Consider the following 24,300-nt stretch of genomic DNA (forward strand, 5'->3'; position numbering starts at 1 on the left):
TTCAACTATCCGTAAACAAATAGTGGTTGATTGACAGTTTCACATTTCGTTGCATTGCACTGCAAACTCCTTGTAGAAATGTTAGATGTTTTACAATGCAATCATCAAATGTAAACTTTATTTCAACCCCAAAATGTACTAACTCGAACTGCTGCTACGATCAGGCAACAAAGTAACACTATTGGACGTGCTACGGAAATGAATGATAAATACAAGAGAATATGCACAAAGCAATTTAAGCTAGCATGCAGCTGTTGCTCTCTTGATGAGGCAAAGATAAATCACATTAAGAAGAGGTTCAACATTTTAAAGTGGCACTCCAGTCTCCTTTTCACCTCATTTTACACCCAATTTACTTAACTATGTATACTAAATATGAAAAAAAAAAATATATATATATATATATATATATATATATATACACTACATACTTATATATGTGTAACTACATACTTGACTGTATGTTTGTTTATTCCATGTGTAACTCTGTGTTGTTGTTTGTGTCGTACTGCTTTGCTTTATCTTGGCCAGGTCGCAGTTGTAAATGAGATCTTGTTCTCAACTGGCCTACCTGGTTAAATAAAGGAGAAATAAAAACATTAAAACTAAAGGCACAGCTCAATAGGTGGTCCAGGTAAGTCATGACAAAGCACAAGTAAAAATGTTTTACCCTTTAGTTTGTGGTGTACTTTACTGTACTTATACATCACTGGATGACATCTTGAAATACTTGATTGGAAACCTAATCCTGCTAATCTCAGTACAGTTGAACAGTTGAACAATCAATATGAACAGGCCATTCAGTGTACAATGCTGAGGAAAACACAGAACATGCAATCATACATTCTGACATTGGCAAATTTACTTACATTGATGTTTTTGATGTAGTTTGAGGTTACAGAGAACTGTGAAACTTTTACCACACAGCACACAACTAAATGGCTTTTGTCCACTGTGAAATCGCTCATGTGTTTGGCAGTTGTCCTGCCTTGCAAACCTCTTGCCACAGAGTCTGCAACTGAAAGGTCTCTCACCCGTGTGAACACTCTGATGTGACTTAAGTCTTTGTTTCTGAGTAAAACTTTTCCCACACTCAAGACATCTGTATGGCTTGACTCCAGCATGAGAGTGTTGGTGTGCTTCAAGTTGACAATGGCGGTGGAAACTCTTTCCACACAATGAGCAGATTAACACTTTTTGGTTTGGTACAGCTCTCCAAACATTTACCAACCTCTTTGTTTTCAATCTGTTCTTATTAAGAATATGCTCTTGGTTGTGTGAGTGAGACTCTGATGTAATCTCAGTTGCTCTCAAGAGCCCTTGTGAAGAAGGTCCTGGCTGCTGCATTCTGGGATGTAAAATCAAGCCCTCCCTCACAACAGGATGCAGAGTATCTCTGTACTGCCCCTGCACAGCTTGTATGGACTCAGACATGGCATTGTCATGATACACAGGATGCCTCTCAGGCTCCACTTTCAGTGGGACAGTGCTGAATATGTCATCCAGTGGTTTCCCTACAATGGACAAAGAGTTACAGGAAGGATGGGATGGGATGGGAGCGGGATATTGATCTGCCTGAGATGAGAACATCTGTAAGCATCTCCCTGTAGAGTAAGACCCATCTGGGTGGCCAGAATTATTCACACTTAGTCCTTGTGTAACAGAGGACCACAGCTGACTATCTCTCTCGTCCATTCTAAAGTCCACACTGTCTGTGATTCCTGGATCTTGTATGGTTCCCTGGGCTACATGTTCTTCCACCTGCTCTGCTTTCACCAGAAACTCCAGTCCACCCCTCGCCTCTTCAAGGTGTCCAGAATGCTGCAGCTCATTGAAGCTCTCTACTGGGTCCTCTACAGGCATGGCTTGGCCTTTTTGGTTCTCTTCATCACCTGGAAGTAGAGTAATTGTAAAGTCAAATAAGCAATAAAACAACACCTTGAACAATGCAAAATAACCTGACTTGATAGCACCAAATGTCAGCATGCCTCGGGTGTATTTACAACAAGGGGTGTGGTCCTTTGTAGCTCAGTTGGTAGAGCATGGTGCTTGTAGCGTCAGGGTAGTGGGTTTGATTCCCAGACACCCATGCAAAAAAATATATGCATGCATGACTAAGCTGCTTTGGATAAGAGTCTTCTAAATGGCATGTATATACAGTGCCTTGCGAAAGTATTCAGCCCCCTTGAACTTTGCAACCTTTTGCCACATTTCAGGCTTCAAACATAAAGATATAAATCTGTATTTTTTTGTGAAGAATCAACAACAAGTGGGACACAATCATGAAGTGGAACGACATTTATTGGATATTTCAAACTTTTTTAACAAATCAAAAACTGAAAAATTGGGCGTGCAAAATTATTCAGCCCCCTTAAGTTAATACTTTGTAGCGCCACCTTTTGCTGTGATTACAGCTGTAAGTCGCTTGGGGTATGTCTATCAGTTTTGCACATCGAGAGACTGACATTTTTTCCCATTCCTCCTTGCAAAACAGCTCGAGCTCAGTGAGGTTGGATGGAGAGCATTTGTAAACAGCAGTTTTCAGTTCTTTCCACAGATTCTCGATTGGATTCAGGTCTGGACTTTGACTTGGCCATTCTAACACCTGGATATGTTTATTTTTGAACCATTCCATTGTAGATTTTGCTTTATGTTTTGGATCATTGTCTTGTTGGAAGACAAATCTCTGTCCCAGTCTCAGGTCTTTTGCAGACTCCATCAGGTTTTCTTCCAGAATGGTCCTGTATTTGGCTCCATCCATCTTCCCATCAATTTTAACCATCTTCCCTGTCCCTGCTGAAGAAAAGCAGGCCCAAACCATGATGCTGCCACCACCATGTTTGACATTGGGGATGGTGTGTTCAGGGTGATGAGCTGTGTTGCTTTTACGCCAAACATAACGTTTTGCATTGTTGCCAAAAAGTTCAATTTTGGTTTCATCTAACGAGAGCACCTTCTTCCACATGTTTGGTGTGTCTCCCAGGTGGCTTGTGGCAAACTTTAAACGACACTTTTTATGGATATCTTTAAGAAATGGCTTTCTTCTTGCCACTCTTCCATAAAGGCCAGATTTGTGCAATATACGACTGATTGTTGTCCTATGGACAGAGTCTCCCACCTCAGCTGTAGATCTCTGCAGTTCATCCAGAGTGATCATGGGCCTCTTGGCTGCATCTCTGAACAGTCTTCTCCTTGTATGAGCTGAAAGTTTAGAGGGACGGCCAGGTCTTGGTAGATTTGCAGTGGTCTGATACTCCTTCCATTTCAATATTATCGCGTGCACAGTGCTCCTTGGGATGTTTATAGCTTGGGAAATCTTTTTGTATCCAAATCCGGCTTTAAACTTCTTCACAACAGTATCTCGGACCTGCCTGGTGTGTTCCTTGTTCTTCATGATGCTCTCTGCGCTTTTAACAGACCTCTGAGACTATCACAGTGCAGGTGCATTTATACGGTGACTTGATTACACACAGGTGGATTGTATTTATCATCATTAGTCATTTAGGTCAACATTGGATCATTCAGAGATCCTCACTGAACTTCTGGAGAGAGTTTGCTGCACTGAAAGTAGAGGGGCTGAATAATTTTGCACGCCCAATTTTTCCGTTTTTGATTTGTTAAAAAAGTTTGAAATATCCAATAAATGTTGTTCCACTTCATGATTGTGTCCCACTTGTTGTTGATTCTTCACAAAAAAATACAGTTTTATATCTTTATGTTTGAAGCCTGAAATGTGGCAAAAGGTTGCAAAGTTCAAGGGGCCGAATACTTTCGCAAGGCACTGTATATATTATTACATACTGCATATTGCTTTCAATTGTATCTGTGGGAAGCCAGAAGTTACAACAGACCTGTTTAACCCAATGCTTGCTGTTGCTAGCTAATTTGTCCTGGGATATAAACATTGAGTTGTTATTTTACCTCAAATGCACAAGGACCTCTACTCCGACAATGATTCCACACATAAAACGGCCAACCAAATCGTTTCTAGTCATCTCTCCTTCTTCCAGGCTTTTTCATGTTTAACTTATATGGTGACTGCATCTAAACTTTCATTGTGTTGACAAGGGCACCCTCATAGACGTCATCCTGACCAACTGGCCCTCCAAATACACCTCCGCTGTCTTCAACCAGGATCTCAGCGATCACTGCCTCATTGCCTGTATCCGCTACGGAGCCGCAGTCAAACGACCACCCCTCATCACTGTCAAGCGCTCCCTAAAACACTTCTGTGAGCAGGCCTTTCTAATCGACCTGGCCCGGGTATCCTGGAAGGACATTGACCTCATCCCGTCAGTTGAGGATGCCTGGTCATTCTTTAAAAGTAACTTCCTCACCATTTTAGATAAGCATGCTCCGTTCAAAAAATGCAGAACTAAGAACAGATACAGCCCTTGGTTCACCCCAGACCTGACTGCCCTCGACCAGCACAAAAACATCCTGTGGCGGACTGCAATAGCATCGAATAGTCCCCGTGATATGCAACTGTTCAGGGAAGTCCGGAACCAATACACGCAGTCAGTCAGGAAAGCTAAGGCCAGCTTCTTCAGGCAGAAGTTTGCATCCTGTAGCTCCAACTCCAAAAAGTTCTGGGACACTGTGAAGTCCATGGAGAACAAGAGCACCTCCTCCCAGCTGCCCACTGCACTGAGGCTAGGTAACACGGTCACCACTGATAAATCCATGATTATCGAAAACTTCAATAAGCATTTCTCAACGGCTGGCAATGCCTTCCGCCTGGCTACTTCAACCTCGGCCAACAGCTCCGCCCCCCCCGCAGCTCCTCGCCCAAGCCTCTCCAGGTTCTCCTTTACCCAAATCCAGATAGCAGATGTTCTGAAAGAGCTGCAAAACCTGGACCCGTACAAATCAGCTGGGCTTGACAATCTGGACCCTCTATTTCTGAAACTATCTGCCACCATTGTCGCAACCCCTATTACCAGCCTGTTCAACCTCTCTTTCATCTCGTCTGAGATCCCCAAGGATTGGAAAGCTGCCGCAGTCATCCCCCTCTTCAAAGGGGGAGACACCCTGGACCCAAACTGTTACAGACCTATATCCATCCTGCCCTGCCTATCTAAGGTCTTCGAAAGCCAAGTCAACAAACAGGTCACTGACCATCTCGAATCCCACCGTACCTTCTCCGCTGTGCAATCTGGTTTCCGAGCCGGTCATGGGTGCACCTCAGCCACACTCAAGGTACTAAACGACATCATAACCGCCATCGATAAAAGACAGTACTGTGCAGCCGTCTTCATCGACCTCGCCAAGGCTTTCGACTCTGTCAATCACCATATTCTTATCGGCAGACTCAGTAGCCTCGGTTTTTCGGATGACTGCCTTGCCTGGTTCACCAATTACTTTGCAGACAGAGTTCAGTGTGTCAAATCGGAGGGCATGCTGTCCGGTCCTCTGGCAGTCTCTATGGGGGTGCCACAGGGTTCAATTCTCGGGCCGACTCTTTTCTCTGTGTATATCAATGATGTTGCTCTTGCTGCGGGCGATTCCCTGATCCACCTCTACGCAGACGACACCATTCTATATACTTTCGGCCCGTCTTTGGACACTGTGCTATCTAACCTCCAAACAAGCTTCAATGCCATACAACACTCCTTCCGTGGCCTCCAACTGCTCTTAAACGCTAGTAAGACCAAATGCATGCTTTTCAACCGGTCGCTGCCTGCACCTGCATGCCCGACTAGCATCACCACCCTGGATGGTTCCGACCTAGAATATGTGGACGTCTATAAGTACCTAGGTGTCTGGCTAGACTGCAGACTCATATCAAACATCTCCAATCGAAAATCAAATCAAGAGTCGGCTTTCTATTCCGCAACAAAGCCTCCTTCACTCAAGCCGCCAAGCTTACCCTAGTAAAACTGACTATCCTACCGATCCTCGACTTCGGCGATGTCATCTACAAAATGGCTTCCAACACTCTACTCAGCAAACTGGATGCAGTCTATCACAGTGCCATCCGTTTTGTCACTAAAGCACCTTATACTACCCACCACTGCGACTTGTATGCTCTAGTCGGCTGGCCCTCGCTACATATTCGTCGCCAGACCCACTGGCTCCAGGTCATCTACAAGTCTATGCTAGGTAAAGCTCCGCCTTATCTCAGCTCACTGGTCACGATGGCAACACCCATCCGTAGCACGCGCTCCAGCAGGTGTATCTCACTGATCATCCCTAAAGCCAACACCTCATTTGGCCGCCTTTCGTTCCAGTACTCTGCTGCCTGTGACTGGAACGAATTGCAAAAATCGCTGAAGTTGGAGACTTTTATCTCCCTCACCAACTTCAAACATCAGCTATCTGAGCAGCTAACCGATCGCTGCAGCTGTACATAGTCTATTGGTAAATAGCCCACCCTTTTCACCTACCTCATCCCCGTACTGTTTCTATTTATTTACTTTTCTGCTCTTCTGCACACCAATATCTCTACCTGTACATGACCATCTGATCTTTTATCACTCCAGTGTTAATCTGCAAAATTGTAATTATTTGCCTACCTCCTCATGCCTTTTGCACACATTGTATATAGACCCCCCCTTCGTTTTCTACTGTGTTATTGACTTGTTAATTGTTTACTCCATGTGTAACTCTTTGTTGTATGCTCACACTGCTATGCTTTATCTTGGCCAGGTCGCAGTTGCAAATGAGAACTTGTTCTCAACTAGCCTACCTGGTTAAATAAAGGTGAAATAAAAAAATAAAATAAAATTGTGTTACCACAACTACCGGCAAAACAGTTCGTCTTTCAGTCACCCACGTGGGTATAACCAATGAGGAGATGGCACGTGGGTACCTGCTTCTATAAACCAATGAGGAGATGGGAGAGGCAGGACTTTCAGCGCGATCTGCCATCAGAAACAGGAATGAGTTCTATTTTAGTTCTTGGTTGCGCAATCCCAGTGTGGGTGCAATAATTTAATAACATGGATTTCTAAATTTAATTTGCGACGCTCGCGCACGCGACGTGTCCGGTCTGGTCAGCATGTTAGACCCTCACCAAAACACACGTAACATTTTTCACAAGCTACACAAGTTATTAGATGCTAAGGGGTTATTCTACATATAATATCATAGGAAATCCCAGGACATAGTGTCTAATACTTTAACAAGCTCACAACTACAGTTTTCACTGCCTAGTTGGATTTTCATTTCCCAGTGAGAAAACACATTTCTGTACTTACAGCATTAATATCAATTAATTTTTAAATCAGGATTTGCTTTGGCGGACCTTTTATTGACATTAGTCAATAAAACTCACGGATGCAACTATTTGTCAAATTGTTTTATGTTCTACTTATACAACGCTTTGGTCTTATCCTGAATGCTGAATGATTAAAACCGCATTCTGCCTGTGTCTATTACACAAGTTACCACCAGCTAAATCAATGACGTTAAAATGCCTATTTACTCTGTTCCATCTGACTGTGCAATCCGCTGTCTCATCAACCTAGCCAGGCAATTTATAAACGTAATATCCACTATAAAAAGCATCTAGACATTATCTCACATTTCTTTTAGACTATCATTTAGATTTCAACAGCAGGGATTTGTCTGTCGATTGTTTCCATATTCAAATTCTATCTCCAGCTGTACCATAGTAATGAACGAGTCGGGACGAGACAGTGTTTCTCAGGCAGTCGAAATCATGAATCAGCTGGCATCCTTTTTATGGATACAATAGAAAGCAACGCTAGTGTATGTAAATTTACCCGCGTTGCTAAAAGCACATACTCTTACCTTTTTGTGGAGTCCCACTCCCAACCTGGATTTCCTCAGCATGTTGCCTGTCATTTGTCACTCGTGTTGCTGCTTCTCGTTGAGCTTTCCTCAATTCTCTTTCCATCAGCTGTAAACTATTTTGAAGGCCTTCTATCTCATTTTCTTTCCGACACATTTCAAGCCGTAGCACGACGGTGCCCTCGTCTACAAGTTTGGTTATTTCTGCAACTGCTGCCTTTGATAGCACATCCATGATTGCAGCTATTTGTGTACTGAAAGAAACCGTGTTAGACATTGTTCTTCAAATAAAATCACTGCTGTTATACAAAAACGAATATGTAGTGCTAGTGCCTCTGGGAAATGTTTATAACAGAATCGTTTCGACAACTGTACAGCTTATCGAAACTGGCAAGCCACATTGTTTAGTAAAAAAAGAAGTCTGGAAAGATGGATAACGGAAATGACGACAAAGGTTTTCCCTAAACTTCTTCTTCGGTGAGGTTTAACGGAGGTTGGCATCCAATACATTACATTACCGCATCCAACTGAACTATTTTTTACTTAACTAGGCAAGTCAATCCTGAAGAACAAGTTCTTATTTACAATGACGGACTACGGGGGAACAATGGGTAAACTGCCTTATTCAGGGCCAGAATGACAGATTTAACCTTGTCAGCTTGGAGTTTCGATCCAGCAACCTTTCAGTTACTGGCACAATGCTCTAACCACTAGTCTATCTGCTGCCCCACTACACTTTGTGATACAAAATGTGCAAGGGGAACCAGAAAAAAATTGTATACATTTTAATTACCCTACCAACTAACCAACTACTCATCTAAACCCAACACCTTATTCCACTACTTTAACCCAATCTGAATCAGGTCAACAGCCTGAGGCAGTGGCGATTTTAGGATGTAAAAATGGGTGGGGGAAAAAAACTAAAGTGGGATGGATGCATGCCAGCAATGCCACAACACTAAACAATACATTAATTGCACTATAACGGTGACAAACGGTGCCCACAAACAGCCTACATAAAGCTGACCCAACAGCAGTCTCAACATCTTACCACTGCTACACCTGGCTATCAGCAGAGTCTTGTCTGGCAGCAAAACAGTTCATTCAGCCTCATTTACTGCCTTTAAAAAAAACATAGCTGATATGGCTGACTTGCTTAAACAAATGTGGTTTCTAATGACAATTAAGATGTACAAACTATGGCATAAAGTGGACGAGAAGCAGATAAGAGGCAATCCGTAATTTCAAGTAAGACATTAATGAGCAAGCTAGGACGGACGTAGGCAATATAACTATTTGTTTAGCACCTTTTAAATGTACAGCGAGAAACTTCAGAACATAGGCCGTTCTTACAGTGTTCTCCCTGTACACCAAGTCAGAACCGTAAGATAAATAAAGGAGGCATATAAACAGACAATGAAAGTTCTTACAATATTCAATGATTACATTTCTCTAAAACGGGTTATAGACTACATGTGCACTACCAAGTCAGAACAGTAGGTGAAATTAAGAGGGGTAAATAGACCAAATTATTAGGTTGAGGCACATGGGCTACTAACATCTTCCTACACAACATACACTTAGTATTACTTTCTTAGCTACAGTATACATATCTCCCTGGCATATTACATAATTTATGCAGCAGCATACAATACATTTTTTTGACTCACCTTGTTGTGCTGTGCTCACTTGAACAGGAGGGTGGTGTGGTGGTCCTTCGAGGAAAATTTTGTCCTCAAAGTCTGGCATTCTCTGGATTTATGTTGCTTTCAAAACAACTGGGAACTCAGGTCGAATCATGATGACGTCATTGATCTTCAGGACGTAGCTCTAGAAAGAGCCTGGATTTACAATTCAGAGTTGGATGACCATTCAAAACTTATTTCCCAGTTGGAGCTTATTTATTTCCTGACTTCCCAGTTGTTTTGGACTCGCTTAAGTCAAGTTTTCGCAGTTCCAAGTTAATAGTTGTTTTGAGCACGGCACAAATCATGCTTCATTGACAGCATGGCCAATGTTGAATGACTATCATTTTACATTTGGAAAAGAGCCCCTTAATCCCAGATTTGGCACCACACAGCCACTCCACTGAATAACAGGCTAATGTTTGCTTTGCAATGCTTGCAGTTAATGTTAGCCACTGTCACTGATTCCTTCCAAATCACTCATTGTTGAATTTGTGATTTCCAACTTGTTGTTTAAAGTTTAAGATTTTGAAAGTATGATGTTGACATGATCAGTCCAATCAAAGCTACTGTACATATAACGTGATTTGAAGTCATTTTATCTGTGGCCAATGACCTTGAGCCTTCTTGGATGGGCACTTCTAATGTAACTCTATGGCAGCACCCAAGGGGCTAGGATTTTGTAGCTCTCCCCTTAGACTTGGCAGTGCTGTAGTGTCCCCATGAGTGACAGAACACTGAGCCAATCATGGCGCAACACTCCTTATTTTCTACTTGCTTGCCCTACCACAGAACACACTGAGCTCAAACTTGGCATTGCCCACCTCCTTGCTTGTTCTGCCCACTATGCTTAATTTTCTCCCAATGTAAACTACACAGATTAACTTTCTTGGGTTAGTTATACACATATTTTCTACCACTCAATAAATGCTGTAACAAATGTTCCCTCAAATCTTTTGTTGCACGGAGTAAATTTTAGGTCTTGTGAGCGAAAATTTGAACATTGGGAGAATTCTGTGCAACTTCCGGCACGTTTTTACAGTGTACCCTTACAGTTTTAGACAGTAGCAAATAGGCTTTTGTGGCCTTTTGAGCATAATGTAGGCCTACCAACAAATCAAATGGAGCAAATCCCATACCATTCACATGAAATAGCTTTTGATTTCTATGATATAGCTTACAGTATAGCAGGCCTAAATTGCATGAGACTTATAAAAACGTTTTTACCATATGAAGGTCTTGACGTTAATTCATTTTTTTTTTTACATGGTCTGTAACACCATGGGCCAAATAGGTGACTGTGCATTGCATTGTATTGTGTTGAATGACGCAAGAAACCACTTTAGAAAATAAAATGTATTTTTATTACCAACCAGAGAATTAGACAATATAGGCTACCCCTCTGTCTATTGGCGTATTTGCATATTCAAACCTGTCTCAAAATACAACACTGCCCCTTTCATTAATTAAGACATAAGCTTTTTACCTGATTGGCTTTTCAAAGACTGCTTTTTTAAATTGAACGTTTATTTAACTAGGCAAGGCAGCTTGAAATGTAGCCTACACATTTTGTGCTCTTGTAGGAAGCAGTAACTCCTCATTGTTATTCTTACCTATACCTGGACGTATAACTCGCTAACTAGCAAAGGACATCCACAAATGTCCACAAGCGCGGCTTTGTGCTCTAATCGGAATTTATCAATTTTGCATAGGATGGCAGGCCTGTCAACTCCTGTACACTCTTGTCATCGTTCTTGAAACTTGCTTGATTAATGGACAGCCGATCTACCTTTATTTTGCAGGACCTTTTCTCTCTCTCTCTTAGATGATCGATCTCGGTCAGCAGAGATGTACGTTCAACAGCAGATATGTACTAAACTTAATATTCTCTCAGGTCATCACCAGGCATTTTAGCGTTTTCTTGCAGATTTGCTGATCGCAAGTGCCCTCCTCTTTACCCCCTTAATCTCCATCTCCTGTCTGGTTTAAAATGTATTTAGGTTGTAGTGACAGGTTTCTTTATGACTGGATGTAAGGCGGGCGAAGACAGATGGCAGGTAGTCTGAGCTCAGGAGTTGGCATCAACTAAACCAGGTATTCCCAAATTGGGGTACGTGTACCCCCAATGCCGTCGGAGCTACGCCATATAAAAATGTGATTCACATATTTATTTTTATTTTTAATTAGTCACATTATCAAACAGTCCATTTATATTTTACAACAGGGCTATACATTTGGGTGAGTTTTTAAAAAAATCGCCTGAGTAGCCTCTTCTCACTGCCAAAAATAAAATTAAACCATCTAGTGTTCAGCAAAATAACACAATGTCAAATACAGGTAGCCTAGTTAAATAATAAACATCCAATCACAAAAACCGTTACTCTCTCGCGGGAATTCCACTAACGGTCCGTATGTAGCCAAACGTAGCAGCTGCTCATTCCGTTTGGTCGAAAATGGATAAATGGTTAAAGAAAGTAAGGCCTGCGTCCATAGAGACTCATACCAACTCTACTGGTAGTACTGCTACAACCAGTAGTACTACACCTGCACCTGTCGACGACACACGTTGTTCTGCTTCCAGGAGCACATCCAGTGCTAGCATCAGTAATTCTACATTTGTTGTTAACACAGCTAGCATAGACACTGACAGTTGTGAATCTGATGCAGCCGAAGACCTACTTTCCTCTTACCCGGGACAGCCCCGAACAACAGACAGGGACATTGGACCATCAATGGTGCAAATATGATAACTACATTGATTTGGGGTTAACTTATATTGGGAGTCGTGCCTTTCCTCATCCACAGTGTGTTATATGTGCAAAAGTACTATCTCACAACTTAATGAAACCTTCACTCTTGCACAGACATTTAGAAACACAACATGCCAATTTGAAAAATATTGAGTGAGAATTAAGACGACTTTCAGAGTAGTAAGACATGTATAACAGCAACAGATACCATTAATAAGAAGGGGCTAGAAGCATCTTATACGGTGAGCTACTGAGTGGCTAGGACAGGCAAGCCCCATACCATTGTGGAGGACTTAATTATTCCTGCTGCCATAGATATGGCTGAGACAATGTGGGAGGGGAGAAAGGCCCCCCAAAAAACTATACAGACAAATGCCTTAATCAAACAACACCGTTTAACGACGCATCAGTGACATGGCAGGAGATGTTTTGAAACAATTACTGCGTCGCATACAAGCCAGTGAATTCTATGTGTTACAGCTGGATGAGTCAACAGATGTGGCGGGCCTGGCACAGCTCCTGGTATATGTCCGTTACGTTTATGGGGGGGGTCAATTAAAGAATACACCCTCTTCTGGAAACCAGGACAACAGGAGCAGATATTTTTAATGTACTGGACAGCTTTGTGACATCAAATGGACTTTGGTGGTCAAGATGTGTTGGGACAAAGTGGAGTGGTAATGCACATGCAAGCAGTTGCTCCCGACGCCACTTAGGTCCACTGCAGCATCCACTGAGAGGCTCTTGCTGCCAAGGGAATGCCTGACCGTTTGAAAGACATTTTGGACACAACAGTGAAATGTTTAACTTTGTTAAGGCAAGGCCCTTGAACTCTCGTATTTTCTGCACTATGCAATGATATGGGCAGCGACCATGTAACGCTTTTACAACATACAGAAGTGCGCTGGTTATCAAGGGTCAAAGTATTGACACATTTTTTTTAAATTGATAGACGAGCTTATTGTTTTTTTACTGACCATCATTTTCACTTGTCTGACCACTTGCATGATGACGAGTTTCTCACACGACTGGCCCATCTGGGTGATGGGACATTTTTTTAGCTTCTAGGAATTGTGTACAGATCCTTGCAACATGTGGCTGTGTATTATCATGCTGAAGCGATCAGGATCTCGTCACGGTATCTCTGTGCATTCAAATTGCCATCGATAAAATGATTTTTTTTTTTGTCCATAGCTTATGCCTGTGGAACCATTGTGAAATGGCTAGCAAGTTAGCGGGGTGCGCGCTAATAGCGTTTCAATCGGTGACATTACTCGCTCTGAGACCTTGAAGTAGTTGTTCCCCTTGCTCTGCAAGGGCTGCTGCTTTTGTGGGGTAACGATGCTTCAAGGGTGGCTGTTGTCTATGTGTGCAGAGGGTCTGTGGTTCAAGCCCAGGTAGGGGCGAGGAGAGGGACAGAAGCTGTACTGTTACACCTGCCCATACCATAACCGCAGGAAGAATCTATTTTACAAGAGAGCCCTGTACACATTACAATAAAAACTGAATATTGAAATATCAACAGATATAAAACAATATAATATAAGTTACAAATCACATAGCCAGATAGCAGCTGCCTAATTACATTGATATGCTATGAAATGTCTCACAAGCGTATTATGAAAGCTAGCTAACTAGATTTTGGTTTAGATGAACAAATGTATACTTTACAAAAATATAAACTCAACATGTAAAGTGTTGATCCCATGTTTCATGAGCTGAAATAAGGGTGCTGAAAAATGTCCATTTCCACAGAAAGCGTATCTCTCTCAAATTCTGTGCACAAAACTGGTTACATCCCTGTTAGTGAGCATTTCTCCTTTTCCAATATAATCCTTCCACCTGACAGATGTGGCATATCAAGAAGCTGATTTAACAGCATGATCATTACACAGGTGCACCTTTTGCTGGGGACAATAAAAGGACACTAAAATGTAGAGTTGTCACAACACAATGCCACAGATGTCTCAAGTTGATCGAGCATTCAATTGGCATGATGACTGCAGGAATGACCACCAGAGCTGTTGACAGAGAATTGAGTGTTCACTTCTCTACCATAAGCCACCTTCAATGTCGTTTTAGAGAATTTGGCAGTACATCCAACCTGCCTCACAACTGCAGTCCATGTGTATAATGTTGTGTGGGCGAGCGGTTCACTGATTTTAATGTTGTGAACAGACTGCCCCATGGTGGTGGTGGGGTTATGGTATGGGCAGGCATAAGCTACTGACAACGAATACGATTGCATTTTATAAATGGCAATTTGAATGCACAGAGATACCCTGACGATATCCTGATCGCTTCAGCATGATAATACACCGCCACATGTTGCAAGGATCTGTACACAATTCCTAGAAGCTAAAAACGTCCCAGTTCTTCCATGTTCTGCATACTCACCAGGCACGTCACCCATTGAGCCTGTTTGGGATGCTTTGGATCATTGTGTACCACATCGTGTTCCAGTTTGTCCAGCAACATCCCACAACCATTACCCCAGATTGACTTCATTTCTGCTGTGCTGATGTTGGCTGATCAGATAGCTCCCTCTTTGAAGTGAAGGAGAAAACCAATAGAATGGCATCACTTTTCAACGTTCGATGACCTGGCAACCATATAAATTGAGACTTCAGTGCCGTTTTCAAAATCCTCTGGCTTAAAGTGCTGGCTAAAAACACAGACATTATGATATTTCTCACACCTCCATGGGGAGGTCCTTCACCTCGCAAAATCGCCATGAATTCTGGATATTAGGGTTTGATTACAACCAGGGTAATGTAGCTGGCCGTTTCTACCGGTGAGATGCAGAAACGCTCGTAGTGGCATGTATTGAGGAAATTCACACCTTTTATTCAGACCCCTTCACAATTTCCACATTTTGTTATGTTACAGCCTTATTCTAAAATGTATTACATTAAAAAAATATATATAAACTGAAATTACATTTACATAAGCATTCAGACCCTTTACTCAGTACTTTGTTAAAGCACCTTTGGCAGTGATTATAACCTTGACTCTTCTTGGGTATGACACTACAATCTTGGCACACCTGTATTGGTGGGGGGGGTTCTCCCATTTTTTTTTCTGCAGATCCTCTCAAGCTCTGTCAGGTTGGATGTGGAGCTTTTCTGCACAGCTATTTTCCGGTCTCTCCAGAGATGTTCGATCAGGTTCAAGTCCAGGCTTTGGCTGGGCCACTCAAGGACATTCAGGTGATCTTCACCCCAGTCTGAGGTCCTGAGCGCTTTGGAGCAGGTTTTCATCAAGGATCTTCCTGTACTTAACTCTCTTCTTCTTTCCCTCGATCCTGACTAGTCTCAGTCTCTACTGCAGAAAAACATCCCCTCAGCATGATGCTGCCACCACCATGCTTTACCGTAGGGATGGTGCCAGGTTTCCTCCAGACGTGACGCTTGGCATTCAGGCCAAAGAGTTCAATCTTGGTTTCATCCGACCAGAGAATATTGTTTCTCATGGTCTGAGTTCTTTAGGTGGCTTTTGCCAAACTCCAAGTGGGCTGTCATCTGCCTTTTACTGAAGAGTGGCTTCCATCTGGGCACTCTACCATAAAGGGCTGATAGGTGGAGTGCTGCAGAGATGGTTGTCCTTCTGAAAGGTTATTCCATCTCCACAGAGGAACTTTGGAGCTCTGTCTGAGAGACCATCGGGTTCTTGGTCACCTCCCTGACCAAGGCCCTTCTCCCCCAATTGCTCAGTTTGCCGGGCGACCAGCTCTAGGAAGAGTCTTGGTGGTTCCAAACTTCTTCCATTTAAGAATGATGGAGGCCACTGTGTTCTTGGGGACCTTCAATGCTGCATAATTTTTTTGGTACCTTTCCCCAGATCTATGCCTCGACAATCCTGTCTCAGAGTTCTACGGACAATTCCTTCGACCTCATGGATTGTTTTTTTCTCTGACATCCACTGTCAACTATGGGACCTTATACAGACAGGTATGTGCCTTTCCAAATCATGTCAAATCAATGGAATTTTCCACAGGTGGACTCCAAGTTGTAGAAACATCTCAAGGATGATCAATGGAAACAGGATGCACCTGAAATCAACTGAGTCTCATAACAAAGGATCTGAATACTTATGTAAATAAGGCATCTGTTTATTTTACTTTGCAAAATCTAAAACCACTTTTTTTCTTTGTCATTGAGGTATTGTGTATAGATTGAGGAAAACTTTATTTGATCTATTTAAATTAACAAAATGTGGATAAAGTCAAGGGGTCTGAATACTTTACGCATGCACTGTGTTAACATATGAATGGAAATGTATAGTGAAAGAGCAGTGGTGAATGTCAGAATTTTTCAACATGGACTCAGGGGAATTTGTATTATTCAGTATGATGTTACATTATGAATATAATAGTTGTTGTACAGTATCATACAAATTAGAGGATGTATAATAATCATACGTCTTACCCGGAAGTACCGAATTGGATGATGTAACTTGTTATACATCATGGGGCCTACTGGTTAGATCATTGGGCTAGTAAATGAAAGGTTGCTGGATCGTATCCCCAAGCTGACAATGTAAAAATCTGTCGTTCTGCCCCTGAACAAGGCAGTTATAACCCACTGTTTCCCGGTAGGCCGTCATTGTAAATAAGAATTTGTTCTTAACTGACTTGCTTAGTTTAATAAAAGGTATAAAAAAAATACATATTGGAGGACGTATTTATCTGAGACCAGGTTGCTTGTTGCGCTGTAACAACAAATAATAATTATGGGAAGAATCTACTTATAAAATATAAAGATAATGATTAGGTGAATTAGCGTAGGTTAGGAGAAATGGGTTACGTTTAGAATAAAACGAACATGCAACCTTTGTATTGCTAGACCAGCAATTCAGGGTGTTCCTGCAGTAGCCATCATCTTGGAGGTGCTCAGAAATACGTAAAGTATATGATTGATGCCACAATACTGATGATGGGTCAACTCCTAGAGATCTGTTATAACCCATGACTGCAAATAGTCAGCTTAGCCTTAGCTAAATCACATTTGGCACATCATTGTGCACCTGTTATTACAGATAATGTAATACATTGAGGCAAAAATTACAGACAGTAGCTCATTGAGTGAACATAAATTTGATTTCAACATATGAAGTATAAAATATGCCATTTAGCAAAACACATTTATCCAAAGTGATTTACAGTCATGTGTGCATTCGAGTGGAGGCTGGTAGGAGGAGCTATAGGAGGACGGCTCATTGTAATGGCTGGAATGGCATTATTGGAAAAGAGTCAAACATGCGTGCTTGATACCACTCCATTTGTTCCATTTGAGCCAGTACAATGAGCCATCCTCCTATAGTTCCTCCCACCAGCCTCCAATGGTGCATACATTTTTAGTATGGGTGGTCCCAGGAATCTAACCAAAGCCTATAATCCTACTGTATTTATCTTTTAATGCAGTCATCGGTTTTCATTTGAAGCATCTTTTCGACTTTCGCTTATTTGCAACAATTGAAAAGACATTGGCAACTTAGTATGTGTGGTTGATTTCGTTCTGAATTTATCGTCGGTCAGAGATAGAATCAAGATGTTTATGTTTTGCAGAGATATTCAGTGTATAAAGTGACACAGAAGGGGGGAAAAAAAGCATCTAATGACGCACTTAGCTGTTCTACCAGTGGTCTGAGGCAGTCGGTAAATAATGAGCATTTTCAAGTGCAACTTTAGTTAACGATGGTTTTGGGAAACAACGCAGAAGTTTAATGATGCTCCTATGAAGGTTTTAACGATGAACTTAGCCTTAAGAGTATTTTGGGAAATCAGACCTAGAGCAGACGCCAAGTCAAAATAAGCCTTTAATGCATCCTTCTGACAGTCGCACTTGGGAGTGGACACCTACAGTGGCTACAACAGGAAGAAACAATTTGGCTATTATTAGTCATGTCAAAACCAACACGATACAAAATTCTCAAGCAATAATGTTAATCATGCAATTTAAGTTACATAGTCAGCCTAGCTTACTGTCGAACTGTGTGGCAACAGTTCAACTATCTGTAAACAAAAATAGGGGTTCATTGACAGTTGTCAAAAAGCACAGTTTCACATTTTGTTGCATTGTACTTACACTGAAGTCATTGAAGAAATTTTAAAGATGTTTTACAATGCAATCAAATGTCAAATGTATTTTTAACCCCAAAATGCACTAGCTCAAACTGCTGCTATGATCACAAAAATTTACCGTAACTACAGGGGCATATGCGCAAGAAATTCAAGCTATCATGCAACTGTTGCTCTCTTGGTGAGGAAAAGAAAATACTTAATTCATCATTTAGAAACCAGTGTCACGTTGGAAACCTAAACCTGCTAATCTCAGTACACGGCTCAACAATCGATATTAACAGTTCATTAAGTGTACAACGCTGAGAAATACACTTTGCATGTTGTAATCTTACATTCTGACATTGGCAAATTTACATTGATGTTTTTGATGTAGTTTGAGATTACTGAGAACTGTGAAACTTTTACCACACTGAACACAATTAAATGGCTTTTGTCCACTGTGAAATCGCTCATGTCTTTGGCAGTTGTCCTGCCTTGTAAACATCTTGCCACAGAGTCTGCAACTGAAAGGTCTCTCACCCGTGTGAACACTCTGATGTGACTTAAGTCTTTTTTTCTGAGTAAAACTTTTCCCACACTCAAGACATCTGTATGGCTTGACTCCAGCATGAGAGTGCTGGTGTGCTTCAAGTTGACAATGGCGGTGGAAGCTCTTTCCACACAAGGAGCAGATGAACACTTTTTGGTTTGGTACAGCTCTCCAAACATTTACCAACCGCTTTGTTTTCAATCTGTTCTTATTAAGAATATGCTCTTGGTTGTGTGAGTGAGACTCTGATGTAATCTCAGTTGCTCTCAAGAGCCCTTGTGAAGAAGGTCCTGGCTGCTGCAGTCTGGGATGTAAAATCAAGCCCTCCCTCACAACAGGATGCAGAGTATCTCTGTACTGCCCCTGCACAGCTTGTATGGACTCAGACATGGTATTGTCATGATACACAGGATGCCTCTCAGGCTCCACTTTCAGTGGGACAGTGCTGAATATGTCATCCAGTGGTTTCCCTACAATGGACAAAGAGTTACAGGAAGGATGGGATGGGATGGGAGCGGGATATTGATCTGCCTGAGATGAGAACATCTGTAAGCATCTCCCTGTAGAGTAAGACCCATCTGGGTGGCCAGAATTATTCCCACTTAGTCCTTGTGTAACAGAGGACCACAGCTGACTATCTCTCTCGTCCATTCTAAAGTCCACACTGTCTGTGATTCCTGGATCTTGTATGGTTCCCTGGGCTACATGTTCTTCCACCTGCTCTGCTTTCACCAGAAACTCCAGTCCACCCCTCGCCTCTTCAAGGTGTCCAGAATGCTGCAGCTCATTGAAGCACTCTACTGGGTCCTCTACAGGCATGGCTTGCCCTTTTTGGTTCTCTTCATCACCTGGAAGTAGAGTAGACAGTTTATATAATTATTAGTAATTATAAAGTTAAAATATTGCTGCGAGCAACAATGAATGGAGTTCACAGGATGACAGAAAGGACACAAGATCATTTGGATAACAAACCAAGTAGTACAGCTGTGAGAGTATTGAAGTATTTTGGAACACTAATGTGGAGTGTACCAACTGAGATTTAAATCATTTACACAGACAGACATAATAAAAGTCCCAGAAATCAAAGATGACCTCAATATACCAATACACTAATGCTGAAAATATTTCATAAAAGATAACATAAACCAGTGAAACTGACCTCCTAATTGGTATATAAACTCAAAACATTAATGACTTAAGAATGATTACCTGCTGCATTCAAACGTACAGCATTAAACTAAAGTTCACTTGCGTCATCCTTGTGATATTGAGAGATAAACATGGTAATGCTTTCACTGATTGCACTTAAAGATAGACTGCGCAAACAGCTGTACTTAAGGTTTTACATTATCCAGAAAAAATGGTCCACTTTTCAATACATTCAGACCACATAATAGCGCAACAATGTGATTATACCGTTATTCTAAAAACAATATTTCACATTGTTTGTCTGCATTATTTAAAATTTGCAATGAATCATTCTCAAATTCATTAGAGGCTAATTCAATGACTTTAAATACAAAATCTGGACTGAATCTGACATGATTCATGAGATTATTGCAGATGATTTTGAGCATTAGCATTACATATGCAAATAATTAGTTAGTGTCCCTGTTCTTTTAGATATCAATACCAAATTCAGTGTGGTTCATCTTAGGGACGTACATGATAACTATGAACAGTTTTAAGTTGATAGGCACCTGTGGAGTGAATTTACAGTGGTTTTATAACTGAACACGTAAAATCTGATTATTGATTTGTCAATAACTCAGCCATCTTTTGACCAATCCTTTGTCTTAGTTTGAGAAAAGCTTATGTTAAGAGATGTATTTTTATTTGGTCCAATGGTTCACCAGAAAAATATTTGAATAAATTGCATTTAATTATTACATTTTATTTAATCAGGGGCACCCAAATTGAGACCAGGGTTATTTTCAAATGGTTCCCTGAGGACATAAAATAAAAGATACAACTAGAAGATACAAGATAGAATAACAAGAACATTACATTAGAAAGTCAAACTTCACCCACAAATTATTGAAATGAATCAAAACAATTGCACACCTCAGTGATCTAATTTATCATCAGGGTTTTAAACTGCTCTAGCGGCACCAGGGAATCCAAATGTAATTCATTTTGTAAGTGATTCCAAAAATGTCAAGCGTTAAAACTAAGTGGATTTACCTAGTTCGGTGGAGACCCAAGGAATGTCAAGAGTTAACCAACCCTGTGAACAGGTTTGGTATCATGTTTTTATACTTTAACAATGAAGTCAAGCCAGAAGCTTGTAAAGTAGAGCTTTCTAAACAAAAAGGGAGTAATGAAGTGATCTACAGGACTTTAATGAGTACCAGTAAACCCTTTGATGCATATTAGTATATGTGCTAATATGCATTTACTAATATAGAGTGGCACAGCAGTCTAAGGCACTGCATCTCAGTGCTAGAGGCGACACTGCAGTCCCTGGTACGAATCCAGGCTGAACCACATACGGCTGTGATTGGTAGTCCCATAGGGCAGCGCACAATTGGACCAGCGTCATCCAGGTTTGGCCGGGGTATACTGTCATTGTAAATAAGAATTTGTTCTTAACTGACTTGGGGGGGGGGGGGGGGGGTTATTGTGATTAGTCCAAGGACCACAGTCAGTGAATCTGACTTGTTTTATCAATAACTCAGCCATGTTAACATAGTTTGAGAAAAGCTAAGGGTTAGTTAATATATGTAGCATGGGCCTACATATATTGGGCCTATACATGTACATTGTTTTATTTGAGAAGTACACCTTTATTTTAATTGAGTCAAATCTATCCTGAAGGACATTAAGGGTCTTTGAGGCAAATCTGTTCAGCACGAGGAATGACATCTGCCTAAAAAAAAAAATCTAGTTCAAAGGGACTCCCTAAAAACACACCAGCTATGACCGAAGTGAATTTCCGTAGCAGGTTAAGAGAGCATTTTTAGCTAAGCCTAACTTAATTCTCTTAACCTCCTACGTTTATGCTCCTAACCAGCTAGGAATACGTCACTTCTGGTTGTAACTGTATGAAGGTTGTGTTCTAAGGGAATCTCATAGGTCTAACGGGGCAACATGTTTTAAGTGAGGCTGGTTATATGGCAATTGTGTCATTTCTTTAGACCATGGATTTTAGTTTCGATGTGGCAAATTAGGGGGAAAAAAGTTAACTCAAGCATAAATGATTTGATCAAAAAATGAGAATAGGTTGCAAAGCTGTGAACCCATTATAAAAGGTATCAAACAAAACCGTGAACAGTGACAAAATAAGCTGACTTGATAGCACTAAATCGAGTCAGCTCGCCTCACCTTTTTGTGGAGTCCCACTCCCAACCTGGATTTCCTCAGCATGTTGCCTGTCATTTGTCACTCGTGTTGCTGCTTCTCGTTGAGCTTTCCTCAATTCTCTTTCCATCAGCTGTAAACTATTTTGAAGGCCTTCTATCTCATTTTCTTTCCGACACATTTCAAGCCGTAGCACGACGGTGCCCTCGTCTACAAGTTTGGTTATTTCTGCAACTGCTGCCTTTGATAGCACATCCATGATTGCAGCTATTTGTGTACTGAAAGAAACCGTGTTAGACATTGTTCTTCAAATAAAATCACCGTTATTACACCAAACGAATATGCAGTGCTAGTGCCTCTGAAATGTTTATAAAAATTGTTTCTACTACTGTACAGCTTATCGAAGCTGGCAAGCAGCATTGTCTGTGAAAAAAATATGTTCTTTCCAAACGCCGGATAACGGAAATGACGACAGAAAGGGTAACCGTAAACGTTCCAATAAATGCCCACATATGGGGCTATTTCTGTGAAATGAATCAGAAAACACAAATAGTTCTATGCCTATGAAGTTTATTCACAAAAACAGAAAATGCATTGGTTTATGGAATTTATATAAATGGCACAAAACATCTCTAGGCAATGCTCATAAGTTATTACATTTGCGTGCTCATCCTTAACACCATGGTTATGCATGAGATGTGATATAAATTTCCATACTTGAGTGTAAATTGACAACTCTGCAGATTTATTAAAAGTACATTTGAGGGAGAGAGTGCGCGAGAGAGGAAGAGAAAGCGAGAGATCAGTTCTGAGTAGCCCTGAATCTTGGTGGGACGGTTATAGTCTCAGGCTGATTTATTCACACAGTATAATTAATAATCAGATTAATAGTCAATAGTCAGAGACTTCAATCCAAAGACAGAAATGAACAGACTTTTATTGCATTCCAGACTAGTACACTCAAGTTAACCAACAGAATGTGCATACAGTATGTAGATGAAGAATGGCCCTGGAAGGAATGGTGTCCGTTTTATAGTCTCCTGACCAATTGTGCTATTTTGTGTATTTTTTGGTGCTTCCGCCATCGTTTCCTATGACCAAAAAGAGCTTCTGGACATCAGAACCTCGATTTAGACGAGGACTCCTAATTCAATGAGTCGGAGGTGAAAGACATGGATTATGGCCTGGTCCGGGATAATCAAACACTTGAAGCAGGCTGTTACGAATTCCTTTTGGCCCGACAGTCTAGGGGGGGAGGGGGGGGGGGGTGGGTGGTAATGAGACCCGTAACACAACTCATGCAATTTATAATAGTGACAAAGTAAAAGTGTAAACGAAATAACTACGACAACTGAAATCTACCGTCAAACTCAGGGTTTATTAATAAACACACGGTAAATGGGGGGAGCAGGAAAAGGGGCTGAGCTGGACCCAAGGAAAGAAATATTCAAAAACACCCCTGGGCTAGACTAGCCTACTTTAACAACAGCTAACTAACCAAAAATACAGTGGGTGGTCCACCCAGTTCTAACTAGTGTATTTAACAAAGTTTACCTACGGGTAGTGTATGCCCATGGGCGACTTGTCTTGGCTCCCCCTTTTCCCACCAGCAACAAACAAACACCATAACCAAAAACAATACTCACAGGTGATGACAAAGTGCTATGGAGGTGCTCTGAAGATAGCTCAATACATAAAGCGAGTGAACCAACGAGATCAACAGACATGGCATTTACAGAGAGATTGAGCTCCAGAGCAAACAACTGACAGGGTTTTTAAACCAAGGGAAAGGAACTGTGATTGGGTAGGAAACAGGAGGAGGTGTGTCTTCTGATTGATGATTGGTGACTGATTGGGGAGTGATGATTTTCACCACCTGTGAGGGGAGAAGGAGAGAAAAGAAACACACACACACACAGGATACACACACAGGATACTTGTATCCGTAACACAGGCGAAGACGGTGCTATAGAGGCCGGCGCGCAGGCACCCTGATGAGACTACGGTTTCAAATTAATAAACCGCTTCTACCCTCTGTTCTATTGGCGAATGTGCGGTCGCTGGAGAATAAACTGGACGAGCTCCATTCGAGACTATCTTATCAACGGGATATTAAGAACTGTAATATACTATTCTTCTCTGAGTCATGGCTGAACAAGGACATGGGTAATATACACTATATATATAAAAGTATGTGGA

General features: G+C 41.4%; 2 protein-coding genes across 4 annotated transcripts; both read right to left on the reverse strand.

Moving 5' to 3' along the window:
- Positions 1 to 220: 220 nt before the first annotated feature.
- Positions 221 to 8,226, reverse strand: LOC116358636 (zinc finger protein 62 homolog). Its single transcript, XM_031810612.1, has 3 exons — positions 7,756 to 8,226; positions 870 to 1,892; positions 221 to 571 (listed from the first exon to the last, which is right to left on the reverse strand). The coding sequence occupies exons 1-3, from the start codon at positions 8,030 to 8,032 to the stop codon at positions 519 to 521; spliced, it is 1,353 nt and encodes a 450-aa protein (XP_031666472.1). The 5' UTR covers positions 8,033 to 8,226; the 3' UTR covers positions 221 to 518.
- Positions 8,227 to 17,989: 9,763 nt separating this feature from the next.
- Positions 17,990 to 23,857, reverse strand: LOC109874816 (zinc finger protein 805-like). 3 transcript variants are annotated; one of them, XM_031810632.1, is made up of 2 exons: positions 23,748 to 23,857; positions 17,990 to 19,649 (listed from the first exon to the last, which is right to left on the reverse strand). In XM_031810632.1, exon 2 carries the CDS (start codon positions 19,618 to 19,620, stop codon positions 18,601 to 18,603), a length of 1,020 nt encoding a protein of 339 aa, XP_031666492.1. In that variant the 5' UTR covers positions 19,621 to 19,649; positions 23,748 to 23,857; the 3' UTR covers positions 17,990 to 18,600. The 3 variants fall into 3 exon arrangements, 2 of the variants coding, with proteins under 2 accessions (XP_031666492.1, XP_020322413.2); XM_020466824.2 differs by lacking the exon at positions 23,748 to 23,857 and adding an exon at positions 22,126 to 22,566; XR_004206407.1 differs by lacking the exon at positions 17,990 to 19,649 and adding an exon at positions 23,013 to 23,346.
- Positions 23,858 to 24,300: the final 443 nt, after the last annotated feature.

The sequence above is a fragment of the Oncorhynchus kisutch genome, linkage group LG30, assembly GCF_002021735.2.
Source record: "Oncorhynchus kisutch isolate 150728-3 linkage group LG30, Okis_V2, whole genome shotgun sequence".
Taxonomy (NCBI): domain Eukaryota; kingdom Metazoa; phylum Chordata; class Actinopteri; order Salmoniformes; family Salmonidae; genus Oncorhynchus; species Oncorhynchus kisutch.